The sequence below is a fragment of the Ovis canadensis genome, chromosome 8 (genome assembly GCF_042477335.2).
Source record: "Ovis canadensis isolate MfBH-ARS-UI-01 breed Bighorn chromosome 8, ARS-UI_OviCan_v2, whole genome shotgun sequence".
Taxonomy (NCBI): domain Eukaryota; kingdom Metazoa; phylum Chordata; class Mammalia; order Artiodactyla; family Bovidae; genus Ovis; species Ovis canadensis.
The window spans coordinates 21,462,030-21,483,285 of NC_091252.1; the positions used below are offsets into that span (position 1 = coordinate 21,462,030).

Below are 21,256 nucleotides of genomic sequence, written 5' to 3' on the forward strand. Positions count from 1 at the left end.
ATTGCCGGGAGAAATATCAATAACCTCAGATATGCAGATGACACCACCCTTACGGCAGAAAATGGAGAAGAACTAAAGAGCCTCTTGATGAAAGTGAAAGGGAGTGAAAAAGTTGGCTTAAAGCTCAACCTTCAGAAAATGAAGATCATGGCAATTGGTCCCATCACTTCATGGGAAATAGATAGGGAAACAGTGGAAACAGTGTCAGACTTTATTTTTCTGGGCTCCAAAATCACTGCAGATGGTGATTTCAGCCATGAAATTAAAAGATGCTTACTCCTTGGAAGAAAAGTTATGACCAACCTAGACAGCATATTGGAAAGCAGAGACATTACTTTGCCAACAAGGTCCATCTAGTCAAGGCTATGGTTTTTCCAGTGGTCATGTATGGATGTGAGAGTTGGACTATAAAGAAAGCTGAGCACAAAAGAATTGATGCTTCTGAACTGTGGTTTTGGAGAAGCCTCTTGAGAGTCCCTTGGATTGCAAGGAGCTCCAACCAGTCCATCCTAAAGGAGATCAGTCCTGGGTGTTCACTGGAAGGACTGATGCTGAAGCTGAAACTCCGATACTTTGGCCACCTGATGTGAAGAGCTGACTCATTGGAAAAGACCCTGATGCTGTGAAAGATTGAGGGCAGGAGGAGAAGGGGATGAGACAGAGGATGAGATGGTTGGATGGCATCACCGACTCAATGGACACAGGTTTGGGTGTACTCCAGGAGTTTGTGATGGACAGGGAGGCCTGGCGTGCTGTGGTTCATGGGGTCGCAAAGAGTCAGACACGACTGAACGACTGAACTGAATATCATATTTAAAGTCGAATGACTGAAAGTTTTCTCCCTAAGAACAAGAGAAAGAGGTACTAGGAGATCTAGTCAGTGCAATTAGGTAAGAAAAAGAAACAGCATTAAAATAAGAAAGGAAGCATAAGTGTATCTCTATTTGCAGATGACATCATCTTATATAGAGAAAATCTAAGTATTCACAAGCAAAAAATCATCAGAGTTAATAAACAAGTTCAGTACAGTTGCAAGATAAAAAATAAATATACAAAAATCAATGTGGTGTTCAGACTAGCAATGAACAATAAAAAATGTAATCACAAAAAATTTAATCTATAACAGCATTAGAAATAACACACTTAGAAATAAATTTAACAAGATAGTACAACACTTATACACTGCCAGTTATAAAACATTGTTGAAGAAATTAAAGACAACTTGGAAAATAGACATCATCTAATCTATTAAGGACTAGAAGACTTAATATTGTTAGGATGACAACACTTCCAATTTGCTTTATAGATTCAGTGTGATTCCTATCAAAATTTCAATCCTTATCAACTTTAACTGCTTCTCTTGGAAAAATGGAAAACCTGAACCTGAAATTTATATGGAAATCCAATGACCCAGAATAGACAAAACAATCTTGAAAAAGAAGAACAAATTTGGGGGACTCACACTTTCTGGTTTCAAAACTTACAACTAAGCTACATTTGATCAAAACACTGTGGTACTGGCATAAGGACAGACACACAGATCCATACAGCAGAATAGAGAGTCTGGAAATAAATCTACACATCTATGGTCAACTGATATTTGAGAAGACTGTGAAGAATATTGTTGAAAAAACAGCATTTTCAACAAATGGTTCTCGGATTAACTGGATTTGTGCATGCAACACAAACAATCTGGACCCCTATCTCATACCACATATGAAAATGAGCCTAAAATAGGTCAAAGACCTAACGTAACAGATAAAACTATACAACTCTTAGAAAGAAGCCTAGGTATAAATCTTTAAGACCTTGGATTAGACCTTGGTTTCTTAAACATGACACCAAAAGCACAAGCAACAGAAACAAAAATAGATAAAATTGGAGTTTATCTGAATTTAAAACTCTGTGCATTAAAAGATACTATCAAGAAAATGATGACGACTCACAGAATGTGAAAAAATACTTGCAAATCATATATCTCATAGGCATCTAGTATCCAGAATAATAAAGATCCCATAGAACTCACCACATTTCTCAAAAAAAAAAAAAAAAAAGATATACAAATGACCGTTAGGCACATGAAAAGATTCTCAAGATCTCTAGTCATTAAGGAAATGTATATGAAAGTCACAATTGAAACCCTATGCACTGATGGTGTAAATATATAAGATGATGCAGCTGCTGTGGAAAAGTCTGTCAGTTCCTCAAAAATCTCAACAGTCACACAAGTCCTGGCATTTCCATTCCTAGGTATATTCCCAAGAAAACTGAGGACATATATCCTTATCAAAGTTTGTATACAAATAGCAGAAGTACCTTTCATAATAGCCAAAACGTGGAAACACAAATGCCCATTCATTAATGAATGAACAAACAAAATGTGGTATATCCAAAGAACAGAACTGTCAGCCATAAAATAATGAAGTACTGTTACATGCTACAACACAGATCAACCTTGAAAACATTAGGCTAAGTGGAAGAAGTCATGCACATAAGACTCCCTAGTGTAGGATTCTATTTATATTAAAAATCCAGAAGAAGCAAACCCACAGAAACAGTAAATTTTTGGATATCATGGAATAGAGAAGCAGAAAATCGGGAAAGCCCATGTTCCTCTTTGGGGTGATGAAAATATTCTGGAATTGTAGAGAATGGTAACAGTTTTACAACATCAAAAAAATACTAAAAATCACTGAATTATACACTTTTAAAGTTGTAACTTAATGTTAAACAAATTTATCTAAAACATTTTTTAAAAGAAAGAAAATACTGAAGGGTAGCAAAATATCCCCCCAATATGTTTTTTGGTGCAAGGATTCTTATGAGCTGATTATTTTGAAGAACAGCAGATGCAGGAGGAGCCCTGAGAACAGTAGAACAGTAAACTTTTGTGACGTGTGCTTAGATTTACAAAGGAGATCCCACTGAAGGGTCAGTACCAGGAAGAGTAGGGTGACTAAATCACAAGAGAATCTCTTATCAACAGAGGAGCCATTGACTTAAATGTAAAGAACGGATTTTCACAGTCGTTCTACTTCTTTCTTCATTTCTGGCGGGGGCTGGGTCTTTGTTGCTGCACGGGCTCTTCTCTAGGAGCGGGGGGCTCTTTCCCAGTCGCAGTGCGCAGGCTTCTCACTGCAGTGGCTTCTCTTGTTGCACAGCACAGGTTTCAGGCCATGTGGGCTTCAGTACACGATTCCCAGGCTCTAGAGCACAGGCGCAGTGGTTGTGATGCTCAGTGGCTCTGTGGCGTGTGAGACTCCTTGGGTCAGGGATCAAACTCCTGTCTCCTGCACGGGCAGTCGGATTCTATACCGCTGGGCCATCAGGGAAGCCTTGTATAACAGACCTTATCTTTGTTGACCCGCTCTTCCTGGTAACCTCTCCATTAACTGGCCACCCTATATTTTTCTTTCATTTGTTTTTAGCTGAAGATGGTTATTTAAACCAATGGCTTAGACCACCTCAGGGAGTTACTCATTTTTCCCTTTGGTATCTCCCATGTATATATGAAGCATACATGTTAACAAGTTTCTGTTTTCTCTTGTTAGTATGTATTACTACAGGAGTCTCCACTAAGAACTTAGAAGGATAGAGGGAAAGTTATTTTTCTTCCTCTATAAGAGAAATATTATATTTCAGATTCACTCTACTCATTATTTTAACAGTCTAGGGGTAGGCTACTCACCAGACCAAGAATTGTATCACTGATTGGAATTGCTTTATCAGAATTGTACCTTACAATAACAATTGTATTTTTTTACAAGAATTGTATCATTAGGGTTATCAAAATAAAATGAATCTGCAGATATTCCTGATCAAATAAATGGGTCAAAAGTTTAAAGAGAGTCTAAGTTTGTCATTTTCTTCAAATGGTAGATTAACTCAATAATTTATCCCCTCAATATTATTTATCCTAAGGTTTAAAAAATTTTCTTTTTAAATCCTCAACAAAATGTTTCACCAATAGACGTATAAAGGTTAGCTGGTTTTAGGGGCAGAACCATGGCCTACAAAATGCACATATTTCTGAGTTGCAAGTACCTTCCTAGTTTGTCTGATGGAAACTTAGCAGGTCTGTTGTGCTCAAAACTAGGAATGAATAACCCTATTGATGGCCATGATAGTATGCCAGTCCTGTTAAAGATTTTTAGATCTAATTTGGGTGCTGTCATCTGAAAAATTTTAGAGTTGCACCTTTAAGCAGCATTTAAGGGGAATTTAAACAAACTGAGAAAAGTAACCTTAGCTCTTGTCTCTTAATAAAATCTATAAAACGCAGCAGAAGGGTCTTCACCCTGACATCCGCCCTTTTATGTCCTACTCAAAAACAAAGGCCTGCAGATTAATGGGAAAACCCACAAACCCTCCCTCATTGCTTCTGAAGCACACATCTCAGCTCTCTCTTCTTTTTCTTGACTGTCCTTAGAAAAAGAGACTCAAACATATTTAAGGAATAGAAAAATGCAAGAGACATTTTATGGGAGAACTGGGGTGGATGCGAGCCAGAGAAACTCAGAATGATTAAAGTGAAAGCAAACCAGAATTTTGATTGGGAAGTACAGTTCTGCAGTAAATGGAGCAAATGGTAGTAAAGTTTTGTGACTAAGTGAGGGTTAACAATGAAAAAATAACTGCCTTCATATTGCTGCCTAAAACGTTAAGGAAAATAAGAGAAACAGAACTACAGCTCCGTTTAGGCAACTCTGCCCTCCTAAAAGATTACTTTTGTTGTTCTAATTTCTCTTTCCACAGCTGCTGAGGACATTTTATGCTAAAGTCTACTGTCTTTAACTTTCTTGAGTTTCATTATTAACAGTGTCAAGTTCTCTGCCTCATAAACAAAAATAAGGTGTTTGGGGGTTTAAAAGAAATGAAAATGTTAATCTCAGTCTCCAGGATGCTGCCTGCCAACCAGATAACTGGTGGCCTCGTGGCCCTGAAGAAGCAAAAGAGTTGTTCGTTAAGTATCTGATGAATTCGTAACTGTGTATGGTTAAAATCTTCATCTTAGGGGAGGTGATGCAAGGAAGCTCTCCAGCTCAATACTGTCTTTAAAATACTTTTCCCTTGTTCCCCTTCAGGGATGATGGCCTCATTACTCAGCAAACTGCCCCATACAGAAATCTGGCCGCCAGTGTCTTGCTGAGTTTGTTCACAATAATCCCCAGTTGAGTGGATTCTGCCTGAGGCTTTTCTTTCTTATCTTACTCTCCACCTCTGACTCCACACTTTTTTTTTTAACCTATGGTTGATCTGCCAGATATCAGCATTCTCACCACCTTTCCCTCCACTCCCCTACCCTCTTCTTTGACTTTGCTATCACCATGACTGTTTTTTAACTAACCAGTTAAAAAACACTGAATGGGGGTGGGTAGGTGGGAAAGAGGTCCAAGAGGGAGATATCTATCTATCTATCTATCTATCTATCTATCTATCTATCTATCTATCTACATACACACACACAAAAAGCTGATTCACTTTGTTGTACAGTAGAAACTAACACTACATTGTAAAGCAACTATACCCTAACTGAAAAAAAAAAAAACCCAAACCAAAACACTGAACAGCTTTATCTTGCTGATAAGAGCAACACTAGATCCTCAGCATCCCAGTTATGTCCGACTCTTTGTGACCCCATGGACTGTGGCCTAACTAGGTTCTTCCGCCCATGGGATTTTCTAGGCAAGAATACTGGAGTGAGTTGCCATTTCCTTCTCCAGGAGATCTTCCCAAACCAGGGATTGAACCCAGGTCTCCCACATTGTAGGCAGATGCTTTACTGTCTGAGCCACCAGGGAAGAATATAAATGACTTAGGATGGCAAATAAGATCTCTTTAATTTTGCATAGAAGAGAATAGAAAAATGAGCTCTTTTAATTTGGTGATGATAATGTAAATTATGATTTCTTGACAATATGCAGTATTAACAGATGTATAAGATGTGTTCTGAAGAAGCTTTTTCTTTGTTTAGGGATTTTATTCAGAGTTATTGAATCTCTCTCCCTCTACCCTCAACACTGTTTTTGTATTTAAGAATGTAGTGCAGTTGAGGGATGGAGTGGGAGTTTGGGGTTAGCAGAAGCAAACTCTTACACAGAGAATGGATAAACAACAAAGTCCTACTGTACAGTACAGGGGACTATATTCAACATCCTGTGATTAAACCATAATGGAAAAGAGTATGAAAAAGAATATATACATATATATGTATAGCTGAATCACTTTGCTGCACAGCAGAAATTAACACAACATTGTAAATCAACTATACTTCAAAAAAATAGACTAAGAAAATAAAGAATGGAATGCAGCTGCCTAGGCCCAGAGTGCTACCTGCTTATGGCCTCAGCATCTACGTGGGCCACCAGACACATGCTTGGGGTCACAGAGTAACAATTATGCTTCCTTTTACCTTCAAAGAGCACTAGTTTGCACAATAAATTATATGGTTATCCTGGGCATGGTGGTGGTGGTTTAGTCGCTAAGCCGGGTCCGACTCTTGCAACCCCATGGACTGTAGCCTACCAGGCTCCTCTGTCCATGGGATTCTCCAGGCAAAAATACTGAAGTGGGTTGCCATTTCCTTCTCTAGGGGATCTTCCTGACCCATTAGTTAGTTAGTTCAGTCGCTCAGTCGTGTCCGACTCCTTGCGACCCCATGAATCATAGCACGCCAGGCCTCCCTGTCCATCACCAACTCCTGGAGTTCACTCAGATTCATGTCCATCGAGTCAGTGACGCCATCCAGCCATCTCATCCTCTGTCGTCCCCTTCTCCTGCCACCAATCCCTCCCAGCATCAGGTCTTTCCCAATGAGTCAACTCTTCGCATGAGGTGGCCAAAGTACTGGAGTTTCAGCTGTAGCATCATTCCTTCCAAAGAAATCCCAGGGCTGATCTCCTTCCGAATGGACTGGTTGGATCTCTTTGCAGTCCAATGGACTCTCAAGAGTCTTCTCCAACACCACAGCTCAAAAGCATCAATTCTTTGGTGTTCTGCCTTCTTCACAGTCCAACTCTCACATCCATACATGACTAATGCAAAAACCATAGCCTTGACTAGACGGACCTTAGTCGGCAAAGTAATGTCTCTGCTTTTGAATATGCTATCTAGGTTGGTCATAACTTTTCTTCCAAGGAGTAAGCGTCTTTTAATTTCATGGCTGCAGTCACCATCTGCAATGATTTTGGAGCCCCCCCAAAATTAAGTCTGACACCGTTTCCACTGTGTCCTCATCTATTTCCCATGAAGTGATGGGACCGGATGCCATGATCTTTGTTTCCTGACCCATAGGTCAGTTTGAAAGAGATGGGTAGTTTTCTACCAAGTATCCTTTGAAATGGAACCTTAATTATTAAATTAATTAATTATTAAATTATTTAAAATGGAACTTTACTTATAGATAAATATTAAAATGGCCCTCTTAAGCACTGTTTTGGACTTCCCTGGTGGCTCAGATGGTAAAGTGTCTGTCTACAATGCGGGAGACCCGGGTTCAATCCCTGGGTTGGGAAGATCCCCTGGAGAAGGAAATGGCAATCCACTCCAGGACTATTGCCTGGAAAATCCCATGGACAGAGGAACCTGGTAGTCTACAGCCCATGTGGTCACAAAGAGTCGGACACGACTGAGTGACTTCACTTCACTTCAAGCATTGTTTTATGCAAAGAAAGATTTTAAAAGGTAAACATCCAGATATAATAGGCAATCTTCTCATTGTTATCTTTTGGAAATCACTTCTTAAAATTAAGTTCTTTCAGACTTTGAACTCACCAAAGGCAGAGAGTATTAGTCCTTGAGTTTCCTGCTCTCTTACAAACACCAGGGGGTGGAATGGGGAGACCAGAGGAAGTGGGTTTTGGAAACCAAGTCTGAGAAGATATTTTCCTATAGAAACTACCACTTAAGTTGTAGTTCAATTAACAATAATAGTATTGAAAACAAAAGTGTTATTTCACAATTGGGTCTAACTCTTTGCAACCCCATAGACTACAGCCTGCCAGGCTCCTTTGTCCATGGGATTCTCCAGAGAAGAATACTGGAATGGGTTGCTATTTTCTACTCCAGGGGATACAGAAATGAGACCTATTTAAATTTCATAGGAAAGGTGGTGATAGTAGTTTCAAATTTAAAAAACAGTGAGAAGACTTCATAGGGTTTTTAAATGAAAGTTCAGGTACACAATAGAAAACAGCTCACTCTTTCTGCTAAGAATAAAAGTCTTCATTATTTATGACCATCAGGAAATGTGGGCAAGAGATGTGATAAAAACATAGATAAAGATCAATGGTATTACATGTTTCAAAATATTGAAAATATTAAAATATCATTTCTATAATTATAGAAATAAAAAACTAATGTTTGAAAAAGTATAAATACTATTTTGAAATACTTAAAATAAAAAGCTAGGTCATAATCTTTAGTAAATATAAAGTCAATGAAATTTGCCTTTTGGTAAATATTGCATCTTGGTAAATATTGCATCTTGCTCCATTTCTTCAACATGGATCATGAAGCACAACATCAGTAGCAAAATTCAACAACATGCTCCCTGCTCCATACACCTGGAAACTGGCCCAGTGCCTGCACCACCCTGGCCTCTGGAAGCTACGTACCAAGGGTGCGCTGGGTGGAACGCCTGCTGACCAGGTGGCAGGGGCTACTTTCGGCTGCCAATTGGCTCCCCCAGTCAACTTCTTCTCTCCAGCATTCCACTGAAGATCTCCCCTAAAATCAACCATGCAACACACACACACACAATCAGAAAAGAACAGTATGTGGCTCCATAAATGTTTATTTTTATTTGGGGTCAAGAAGTAATAAAGAGAATGGGATAAAACAGATGGAAGAGTCTTACCATATTGTATCTAAGAGAGCTTAAGAATATTTGACAAAAAAATCAATAAGAGTTTTGACCTCAGTGATAATAGGAATTTCCTGTCACTGCTCATGGAAAAATGTGCCACAAAATTCAACTGAATTCATCACTGGTTAGAAAAACTTCCAAGTAAGTCATAAATACTGTGTCTGTGTATCCCTTGCTGAACTGATAATGAATCCATGATGGCACTTTCTGGATCTTAGTGGCTTCAACAGAAGGTTTCACACAGTTGAATCATGACTACCACCTGCCTTCCAGTGATTATAAGATCATATCTATTGTTATACGCATCCCAATTTCAGAGATGTTGAAATATGCATCTAAAAAGTGTACATTGTCATTTTTACTATTCTTCCTCCATGAGACTCCATGAGACACTTTCTAAAATCAATGTTAGTGAGGAATATTACAATGAATCTAGAATTTAAAGCTATTAAAGTATTCAAACCACAATTCCCAAGTATTTCTAGATATAATTTAGTGTGAATCTGGAGACTGAACAGATTATTCCTTTTCACTGAAGAGCCAATAGTGGAATAGAGACTCCAGTAGAATAACAACAAAAACAAAAACTGGCAATGAAATAAAAACCAATTTAGAAGTCACCTAGCCTGAGAATGTGTAACACTCCATTAAGTACAAAGTTTGATAGTCGCAAACAAGTACAAATACACTGTCATAAGAAAACCAGACAGTTTCAAAAATACTTACTTTTTGGATGTGGTACCAGAAATTCCAAGATCTATAAATGGATAAGAGAAAAAAGAATTTAAATGTCTATACTCAGCTTAAATGATATGACATTTAAAAGATCAAAGAATCAGAGGTCTAAAAAAAGCCCACATTTTGCATACAAATGACTGCATTTAGTTTTACAGAAGAGAAACCACTTTAGGAAACATATTCACAAGGCCAACATTTTCTTTCACTTCACGTTATTCTTAAGGATCAAACTTTCAAGGCAATCGGTATTCAGAAATGTGTGAACTTAGGAGGCTTGAGATTGCTATCTTAGGCCTGTGTGGCTGGGAACTTGGCTAATATAAACTGTTCTCTGTGCTCAGTGGCTAGGTCATGTCCCACTCTTTGAGACTCCATGAGATTTCCCAGGCAACAATACTGGAGTGGCTTGCCATTTCCTTCTCCAGAGGATCTTCCTGACCTAGGGATGATTGGCCAGTAGGTTCTTTATCACTGAGCTACCTGGGAATCCAAACTGTTCTCTACACTGAGATAACACTTTCCTAATGATAAGCGTGGCTCAAATGTCTGAACTGTAGAAGCAACTAGGTTTATGCTGAAAATCTGCTTTCCTTTCAGGAGACTGGCTGGTATTTTGGTACATGTTAGGCAGAGTGCCTACAGGATGAGGATCCAATAAAAGCCTTGGATGCCGAATCTTTATAAAGGGCTTTCCTGGGCAGAAAACTGTGTGTGTTGTTGCATGTTTGTGTGTTCTCCCACTCTTAGTGAGGAGAGAGCATAAGGAAGTCCATGTGTGGATTCTTCTGGACTTTTCCCTTGAGGATCCAGCTGTGTGTTCTTACGATTCTGCTGTAATCTCAGCTGGGAGTACAGCCATGTGCTGACTCCCTTGGGTCCTTCTAGTGAATCTACGAATTATGTGAGTTGTCTTGGCAAATCCTCATCCAATGGGTTAATACATTCTGCTTTAATCTCAATTCATTTACTACTACAGCAGATATTTATTGAGTCCCCATACTCCAGGCACTGTTCTAAGCACATGAGATAAGCCAGTGATACAAATAAAGATCCCAGTCCCAGAGGAATTTGCATTCTCTTGGGATGAGATGGATGATAAAACAACAAAATAATAGAAGAGTATATAAGCTACTAGAGGCGATACAGTGAGCCTATGGATAAATGAATATGAAGAACAGGGTAAGAGAGAGCTGGTGGGTTAGGCTGAGAGTGGGGACAGACAGGATTAAATAGGGTGCTCAAAGAAGCCTCATGGGGTGAAGCTTGTGCAAAGCTGCACAGAGATCTGGGGAAGAGCTTTCTAGGCGAGTCACCTGGTACCCTCTCTGGTGAATGGTAACTGTATGTTTAACATTTCCAGAAACTGCCAAATCACTTTTCATGGCAGCCGCACAATGTTATCAATACATTCTCCCCAGCAATGTTCAGTTCAGTTCAGTCGCTCAGACGTGTCTGACCCTTTGCGACCCCATGAATCGCAGCACGCCAGGCATCCTGCCATCACCAACTCCCGGAGTTCACTCAGATTCACGTTCATGGAGTTAGTGATGCCATCCAGCCATCGCATCCTCTGTCGTCCTCTTCTCCTCCTGCCCCCAATCCCTCCCAGCATCAGAGTCTTTTCCAATGACTCAACTCTACATGAGGTGGCCAAAGTACTGGAGTTTCAACTTCAGCATCATTCCTTCCAAAGAAATCCCAGGGTTGATCTCCTTCAGAATGGACTGGTTGGATCTCCTTGCAGACCAAGGGACTCTCAAGAGTCTTCTCCAACACCACAGTTCAAAAGCATCAATTCTTTGGCACTCAGCCTTCTTCACAGTCCAACTCTCACATCCATACATGACCACAGGAAAAACCATAGCCTTGACTAGACGGACCTTAGTCGGCAAAGTAATGTCTCTGCTTTTGAATATACTATCTAGGTTGGTCATAACTTTTCTTCCAAGGAGTAAGCATCTTTTAATTTCATGGCTGAAATCACCATCTGCAGTGATTTTGGAGCCCCCAAAAATAAAGTCTGACACTGTTTCCAGTTTCCCTATCTATTTCCCATGAAGTGATGGGACCAAATGCCATGATCTTCGTTTTCTGAATGTTGAGCTTTAAGCCAACTTTTTCACTCTCCACTTTCACTTTCATCAAGAGGCTTTTTAGTTCCTCTTCACTTTCTGCCATAAGGGTGGTGTCATTTGCATATCTGAGGTTATTGATATTTCTCCTGGCAATCTTGATTCTAGCTTGTGCTTCTTCCAGCCCAGCATTTCTCATGATGTACTCTGCATAGAAGTTAAATAAGCAGGGTGACAATATATAGCCTTGACATACTCCTTTTCCTATTTGGAACCAGTCTGTTGTTCCATGTCCAGTTCTAACTGCTGTGTCCTGACCTGCATAAAGATTTCTCAAGAGGCAGGTCAGGTGGTCTGGTATTCCCATCTCTTTCAGAATTTTCCACAGTTTATTGTGATCCACACAGTCAAAGGCTTTGGCATAGTCAATAAAGCAGAAATAGATGTTTTTCTGGAACTCTCTTGCTTTTTCCATGATCCAGCGGATGTTGGCAATTGGATCTCTGGCTCCTCTGCCTTTTCTAAAACCAGCTTGAACATCAGGGAGTTCACAGTTCACGTACTGCTGAAGCCTGGCTTGGAGAATTTTGAGCATTACTTTACTAGTGGGTGAGATGAGTGCAATTGTGAAGTAGTTTGAGCATTCTTTGGCATTGCCTTTCTTTGGGATTGGAATGAAAACCGACCTTTTCCAGTCCTGTGGCCAGTGCCGAGTTTTCCAAATTTGCTGGCATATTGAGTGCAGCACTTTCACAGAATCATCTTTCAGGATTTGAAACAGCTCAACTGGAATTCCATCACCTCCACAGCTTTGTTCATAGCGATGCTTTCCAAGGCCCACTTGACTTCACATTCCAGGATGTCTGGCTCTAGATTAGTGATCACACCATCATGGTTATCTGGGTCGTGAAGATCTTTTTTGTACAGTTCTTCCATGTATTCTTGCCACCTCTTCTTAATATCTTCTGCTTCTGTTAGGTCCAGACCATTTCTGTCCTTTATCAAGCCCATCTTTGCATGAAGTGTTCCCTTGGTATCTCTAATTTTCTTGAAGAGATCTCTAGTCTTTCCCATTCTGTTGTTTTCCTCTATTTCTTTGCATTGATCACTACAGAAGGCTTTATCTGTTCTTGCTGTTATCTGGAACTCTGCATTCAGATGCTTATATCTTTCCTTTTCTCCTTTGCTTGTCACTTCTCTTCTTTTCACAGCTATTTGTAAGGCCTCCCCAGACAGCCATTTTGCTTTTTTTCATTTCTTTTCCATGGGGATGGTCCTGATCCCTGTCTCCTGTACAATGTCATGAACCTCATTCCATAGTTCATCAGGCACTCTATCTATCAGATCTAGGCCCTTAAATCTATTTCTCACTTCCACTGCATCATCATAAGGGATAATTTTTCCACATCTTCATCAAGACTAGTTATGATCTCCTTTTTTTATTACAGCCTCCAAATGGGCGTGAACTAGCTTCCTTGGTGGCTCAGCAGTAAAGAATCCACCTGCAGTGCAGACTTGGGTTCGATCCCTGGGTTGGGAAGATCCCCTGGAGAAGGAAATGGCAACCCACTCCAATATTCTGGCCTGGAGAATTTCACAGCAGAGAAGCCTGGCGGGTTACAGTACATGGGGTCACAAAAGAGATGGGACATGATATAGCAACTAAATGGCAAAAAATGGTTGTGAAGTAATATTTCACTGCAGTTTGGATAGGCATTTCACAGATGACTGATGTTGAGCCCCTTTTCACATGTATATTGGCCATATGTATACATTCTTTGGAGAAATGTCTTCTTTAAATCATAGGAATGGGAAACAAAAATATGTCTGCAGGAATACTACATAGGAAAAAGGTTGTCTCAGGGATCTGATAACCTTTTGATATAGCCTTGAGTGAAACAAAAGGTATCGAGATATCGGTGATGGTAAGCCCATTCATCTTAACAAAAGAATTGAATTCAGAGTTTAAACAAGGCCAATCTTTGTCACAGCTCGCTCATCTCCTAGGATTCTCTCCTTCACTTACCCAGCTCCAGTCACTAATGTCCATGGAGCTCCTTGAGTGTGCCAGGCAATCATCTGTCCCAGTGCCTTTGCATCGGCCATCTCCTTTGCCCGCAAATTCTTCCCTTCAGATATCCATATGATTCATTCCTTTACCTTTAAATCTTTGCACAAATTTTACCTTCTCAGTGAGGGCTACTCTGTAGCACTTACAAACCCTCTTTGGCTGTCCTGTTTTTTCTTCATGGCACTTACAACCTAACATATTAGAGAATTTATTTATTTGAAAATCTTTAATGTTGTCTCTGCCCTGCTAAGCACTGTAAGAATAGAAATTTCTATCTGCCCTGTTCACTGATTTATCTCTAGAGCCTGGAAGACTGCCTGGTGCTCAATAAATATTTGTTCAATGAATAACTGAAACTAATTTGGATACTCAATTGGTTAATATGTTATTTCCAAATGAAATAAAAAATTAAGTATTTATTTAAGATAACACTTAGATTTCACTCTACATGCTCTCTAATTACCCCTTTGGTAATTCAGATTAAAAGTGGCTTCCATGTTGCTTGTGAGACAATGGCTCAGGGACTGTATATCTTCCAAGGAATTGTACTGGGTAAAACACTAAGAATTTTTGTCTACTCCTTGACATACTCACCTGTAAGTGAATCCAGAAACTATACATACAAAAAAATATAGAGAGTAAAAAATTCATATATGATTCTGCTGAAGAAACTATTCTATTACTCACTGCCAACTAAGCTGGCAAGAGATGAGTCAAGGTCACTCCCAAGGGCTTTGCTTGCCGCCATTGCAGGACTTGGTGATACCAGTGAGATGGGTGCAGGCTGCCCAGTTGGTGCCATGGTTGGCATCAGAAGATCACCTAGACCATCAAACACTGGAAATCAAATAGAACAGGTTCAGAATAATGGCAAAAGAAATATGCAAAATCAAAGGGAAACTCTTTTGAAAAAGAATGAAACAAGTACATTTACAATCTTACCAAAGAAGGCATTTAATCCATACTTTCAATGACTATAACACCAAAAAACATCTCTACATATGGCTACTCATAAAGTATGGAAATACTAATGAACATGAAAGTGGAAAAAAAAAAATTGTGTAATGTTCAGCAAAGAACACAGACTTGGGAATCAGAATTGGGCTCATGTCAGCTGCCTGCCTCACTAGTGCATGACTCTGAGAAAGTGACTGAGCTTTTATTACCTGTAAGTGAGAAGAGCACAACTACAACATGGATTTGTTGTGAAGATTAAACTAGATGATATACGTCGTGCCTTTACTATAATGCTCACTCAAAATAGGCATTCAATATGTGGTAGTTACAATGCCTACTTTTACAAAAATTCTTAAATGAGAAAGAAAGTCCGAATCTCCTAATTCCTATGAAATCAGTGCTGAAATAAAATCTGATCTGATGATTAGTACCTATTAATAAATATCTGAAAAACATACTGTAGAAGTAAGAATTTTGATTTTTGTTTCTTTCATTGTAGTAGTCACTTCTGGTTCTAACTTTAAGGGCACAGCTACAATATATGCTATTTTCAGTATTAAGAATCATGCTATTATTGATGGTTCTTGATCAGCATGTAACAAATGACCATTTGTTTAGTTCCTGGAATACAGAAAGACTATTCAAAAATGCTGGCTCATAGGATTTGTACAAAAGCTTCTGCTGATACCTATATCAAAAGTTTTATGGTTGCTATTATATATATACAAAAACAATACATATTTACCATACACACACCACTCTACAATAATTCTAAATTAAAAAAAGGACAGCATTCAACTCAGCACTGGCAATGGAAGCAACCAAATTGTCAGGCAGAGGATATAGTTGGGGGGTTTCTGAAACACGATTACCAAAAACTCACCAATTGAAAATTTGTAGTAGGGACCCAGCATGAGAAGAGTAGAATGGAAGAAAATACAAACAAAACGACAGCAGGATGAAAGGTTAAAGGCAGGCAAAGAATACTATCCGTGTCAACTTCATCAAACGGAGGGCCAGGCGAACTTCAGAGAGTGTAAGCAACAGCAGTGGGAGTGTCTACACACTGAGATACTGCACAAAGATTTAGCACAAAGTATTTGTTTTCCCTTAACTTTCTCCAAACCATGTGCATATAAGCTCATGCAAACAGATGGTGAGCATGTTAAGTTAAATTTCTGCTAAAAAATAAAAACAAAACCAGAAAGGGACTGCAGGTTATTCTTAAAGCCACCAAAATGTATGGAAAATATTTACTTAGGTTACAGAAGGAGAGGTTTATTGAACAGTTTTAAAACCAGGTCTTCATTCAATATTTGCTTATAAATTTCCTGATATCACATGAACCTGAGGTGGTGCATTTTAGAAACAGAACAAATAAAAAGAATATTTGAAAAATCACTGCCTCACCTGAAGGATCAAAGGAGCTGCTGCTAGAAGTTGATGGTGTTGTTCCAAAAGCTGCCTCAAAATTGGGCTGTAGCAGGTTATTCTGAGCTGGAGTCACTGGCGATGGAGAAGGAGCCATGAAAGAACCCCCAAATCCTGGGAAAAAATAGTTCCAGAAAAATATAAGCAGGAACAACTAAAGATAGGTAAAGGCCAATAAAACAGAGTCAGCAGAAGTAACAGAAGACCAAAAAGGTATTGAGTGCATATGGATGAGAAGGCAATGAAACTCAAGCATCTCAAAATCTGACACGTAATAATGAGAGATTTAACTGGAAATCAGAGAGCACATAAGACTTTATGTCCCTATTAAGAGAACCTGCAGCAATCCAATCTACCATTACGATGGAGTACATAAAGCTGAGATGGTTCCACTATGGTTAAACTTCAGATAGTTATTTTTGTATTTAAATTTTATTTCTTCAAATCACAATACCAGGTTCCTTGAAAAGGCTTAGTTTACACATTGGCTCAGTATAATAATAAAATGCAGATCAGAAAAATATGCATCTATCCTGCCATCAGCTCCTTAATATATTTCTTATATGTTCCAGTCCCATTTCCGCCATTGACAAATTTAGGCTCACCCAATACAACACGAAGCGGCTTCCTGCCTCTAATCTGTAGCTCCTCCAACCTAGCCTTTACAGTGCAGCCAGAGTGATCTTTCTGAGTAGAAAATGCTGACGAAGTTACTTCTCTAATATCCTTCATGGGCTCCCCAGAACTTTCAGATTCATATAATGTGGGTTCGTTTATATGGCAAACAAGCACATCTGTCTCTGGACCCATTTCTCCCCTCCCTGCAAACTCAGTTGCAGCCATAATACATCACAATGAGTCAAATACCAGCCCCAGGAGGGCTTCTTTGCCTCCTGTTGCCACCCACAGCTACCAGCCACAACAACCCTACCCCTCCCACACCTGGTATACGTGGGTGATGTGTCCTGCCTCTGTTCTCAACACTGGTACATCTCCCACCCTACCTGTACACCATACTTTATTTTCACCCCAAGTCCCCACCCTGGGGATGGCTTTTTGGTGTCAGGAACTTTCTTTTTTCATCTTTCCCACGAATACTCAGTCAAACATTTAAAACACTGAATTAACACTTATTGAAAGAAAGGTACTTTTGAATTTAGAAGGTGAGGAGAAAGCAGACTTCAAATTAAGTGTTTCTCTTTTGAAGCCTGAAAGTAAATCATTGCTCTCAATCAACAGACAGAAGCAGAGCTCACTGTATTGCTTCTGTACAAAAAGATGCAAGGATTCCCTGGTGGCTCAGACGGTAAAAGATCTGCCCGCAATCAGGGAGACCCAGGTTTGATCCCTGGGTTGGGAAGAGCCCCTGGAGAAGGAAATTGCAACCTATTCCAATATTCTTGCCTAGAAAATCCCATGGATGGAGAAGCCTGGTGGGCTACAGTCCATGGGGTCACAAAGAGTCGGACACGACTGAGTGACTTCACTTTCACTTTCATGAAGAAAGTGACTCCTTAAGAAGACATTAGATGATGTCCTATTATCAAACATGTATCAAAATTAAAGAAGTCTTTTTTATACTCAGTTTGGGTATATATTTAACATATATATAAATGTATTCTTTTCTCATCTAGCTATATCTTTTCTTCACAAAATGCTTGCCAAAAAACATAAAGAATGCTTACAAAAAACCTTCAGCTTACACTTCGTAACAGTCAATTTATAATTTGGGAGTGACTTCCACTGAAATTCTCCAGTTACTATTTCTAACCAGAAAGTCATGCTGTCCCTGGAAACGGATAGTGACATTGGCTTAGGTTTCTTTGTTTATGTGTGAAAAAATGCAACTTGGAGAACTGTTACCTATTAGAAGATGCTCTCTAAAATTCATAGGGACTACCAGAAGTGATTTTAGCAGTATTCAACTGATTCAAGAATCATGTAACCTTCCTAAATGAAGACAAGACATCCTGCAGATATTTATAAATATCATAATGAAGCGAAGATGGGATCAATTCAGTTCAGTCGCTCAGTTGTACCGACTCTTTGCAACCCATGAACCGTAGCACGCCAGGCCTCCCCATCCGTCACCATCTCTGAGAGTCCACCCAAACCCATGTCCATTGAGTCGGTGATGCCATCCAACCATCTCATCCTCTGTCGTCCCCTTCTCCTCCTGCCCTCAATCTTTCCTAGCAACAGGGTCTTTTCCAATGAGTCAGCTCTCCGTATCAGGTGGCCAAAGTATTGGAGTTTCAGCTTCAACATCAGTCCTTCCAGTGAACACCCAGGACTGATCTTGTTTAGGATGGACTGGTTGAATCTCTTTGCAGTCCAAGGGACTCTCAAGAGTCTTCTCCAACACCACAGTTCAAAAGCATCAATTTTTCAGCACTCAGCTTTCTTCACAGTCCAACTTTCACATCCATACTTGACTACTGGAAAAACCATAGCCTTGACTAGATGGACCTCTGTTGGCAAAGTAATGTCTCTGCTTTTCAATATGTTCTCTATGTTGGTCATAACTTTCCTTCCAAGGAGCAAGCGTCTTTTAATTTCATGGCTGCAGTCACAATCTGCAGCAATCTTGGAGCCCAGAAAAATAAAGTTAGCCACTGTTTCCCCAGCTACTTGCCGTGAAGTGATGGGACCAGATGCCATGATCTTTGTTTTCTGAATGTTGAGCTTTAAGTCAACTTTTTCACTCTCCACTTTCACTTTTATCAAGAGGCTTTTTAGCTCCTCTTCACTTTCTGCCGTACGGGTGGTGTCAGCTGCATACCTGAGGTTATTGATATTTATCCCGGCAATCTTGATTCTAGCTTGTGCTTCCTCCAGCCCAGCATTTCTCATGATGTACTCTGCATAGAAGTTAAATAAGCAGGGTGACAATATACAGCCTTGACGTACTCCGTTTCCTATTTGGAACCAGTCTGTTGTTCCATGTCCAGTTCTAACTGTTGCTTCCTGACCTGTATACAGGTTTCTCAAGAGGCAGGTCAGGTGGTCTGGTATTCCTATCTCTTTCAGAATTTTCCATAGTTTCTTGTGATCCACACAGTCAAAGGCTTTGGCATAGTCAATAAAGCAGAAGTACATGTTTTTCTGGAACTCTCTTGCTTTTTCGATGATCCAGCAGATGTTGGCAATTTGATCTCTGGTTCCTCTGCCTTTTCTAAAACCAGCTTGAATATCTGGAAGTTCATGGTTCACGTATTGCTGAAGCCTGGCTTGGAGAATTTTGAGCATTACTTTACTATAAGATGGGATAAATCCAATTATTTTTGAGGATATGACCATTTTGGTTTTAGGGAAGTTGGTTACTGTGTTAAGGCTGACTTCTTGGAAACATCCCCCACAAGTTGGAATACGGCAGTCGGAAATCTAGGCAAAGGGTGTGGTTCTCTTTGTTACAGGTGAACATGGAAACAACTGTACCTGACGCTCAGTTTCTTAAAATTTGGTCAAGAAAGGACAATTTATAATAGGGTCACAGCATATCAGTGTTGGAAAGGACATTAAGACCAGCTGATTCAATCCTATCTTTTCACAGCTAGAAAAGATGCAATGGGAAGTTAATATACCACCCGTGACTCAGTAATAAAAAGAGAAAAGCATGTGCATTTACCCCAGGCTCAACTGCTTAGTGCTGCTGAGTTTCATAAGGTAAGGGGTTCATTCCCATAGATGAATAGATAACACTATTTAATGAAAAAAAAAATCACTGTTTTCTCTATGAAAGTGAAGGTTTAGCCAAAATTGGCATGAGGCTCACCAAAAGACAAGCACAATCTGAGCAATTTTTTTAGGTTGAACTATCTGAGCCACATACATTGCCAATATTCGACCATTTTGATCCTACAAAAATATCAATTTTATATCATTCAACCTAAGACATATATTCGCTCATTTAAGCCTCACAATCACTCCAGGAATTTTCATGAATGAGGAAACTGCAGCCAGAGAGGTTAAACAATTTGACTCAGGTGACCTGATGGCAAGTGCAGAACCAGGATTTCAGAAGGAATCTTCCAGAACCCTGGTTCTTCTCCACAATACTACTTGGCCTCTTTCCTACAGCCAGGAGTGAGGCCAGAGTTATCCCCTTCTGGTAGTTTATAAAGTCAAAAGAGATCTGGAAAGATGGCTTTTCCCCATTTATACTCACTTCTTATGAAGCAGGTGCCTTCACAGACCTAGACTAATTACAAAGCTATAAAGTGATATAAAATAACCAACTGATTATTATGTTAAGGAAGAAAAATCTGTCGCTTTACTCTAAAGGAAGGGTTGAGCAGGAAAATGATAGGCATTAATAAGGAGTTTGGAGAACTCCTGTTAAGTGAAAAGTTTTAGAGACTTGGAGTACAGGTAAGGAGTAAGAGAACACCAATGATGACTTTTTCATTCTCTTTGGTTCTGAATCATATTAAGAAAGTCTGTGCAACTGAAAATAAAGTAATAACTACTAGGCTTCCTGCCTATATATATGTCTCAGATGTCCCGCAGACATGTTTGAGCTGTCCTACATAAATCACCAGCTGCAGACATACTGCCTTTTATCAAAGATGATCAGTCTTTTGAATGTATCTCTCTACAGGGGAATGGCCTACACACTTAATGAAGTTCTATTAATAGAGACATATCAAAACTGACAGTCATCATCTGCACACATCACTTGGGTCAAGGGAGGACCACGTTAAAATTATTGGTAGATAAATACACTCCCACACACATTTCCCCACACTCACATGTGCTCTATTATGTTAAAGATGCTGTCATTTCCTTTATTCTCAGTGGTACAGGTATTAAGTCCATTTACTAAAATCAATCTGAGAGAGTCAATATTTCTAAGAATAACAGCCTGAGAACCTTCTGTCTGTTCTGTTTCTGACCCCCAGAGATGAAATAATTGGTCCTCTATAGACCATACCAGTTAGTGGGAACTGTTATTAATTGCACACTGAAAGTTTTTATAGTTTAAATCAGTTCAAGGACTTCTGTGGCCCTGAAAAGCTACCTGTGCCATATGGTTAACAGAAAATGCAAAACTATGAAAGGTCTCCCTCCTACTGCAGGATGTTATTCTCCCAAACCTGTGGAATTAAAACTAGGAACAGG

At 39.5% G+C, this 21,256-nt stretch overlaps 1 protein-coding gene across 17 annotated transcripts in view; it reads right to left on the reverse strand.

Annotated features, from left to right (window-relative positions):
• The window catches only part of SNAP91 (synaptosome associated protein 91), a 172,168-nt gene that overhangs the window by 15,691 nt on the left and 135,221 nt on the right, over positions 1-21,256 (reverse strand). For all 17 annotated transcript variants that reach the window (XM_069598999.1, XM_069598991.1, XM_069598997.1 and 14 more), the window contains 4 exons: positions 16,115-16,249; positions 14,435-14,584; positions 9,593-9,623; positions 8,616-8,727 (listed from right to left, as the gene is read on the reverse strand). In XM_069598999.1, the coding sequence (XP_069455100.1) occupies positions 8,616-8,727; positions 9,593-9,623; positions 14,435-14,584; positions 16,115-16,249 (428 nt within the window). The remainder of the gene's footprint in view (positions 1-8,615; positions 8,728-9,592; positions 9,624-14,434; positions 14,585-16,114; positions 16,250-21,256) is intronic.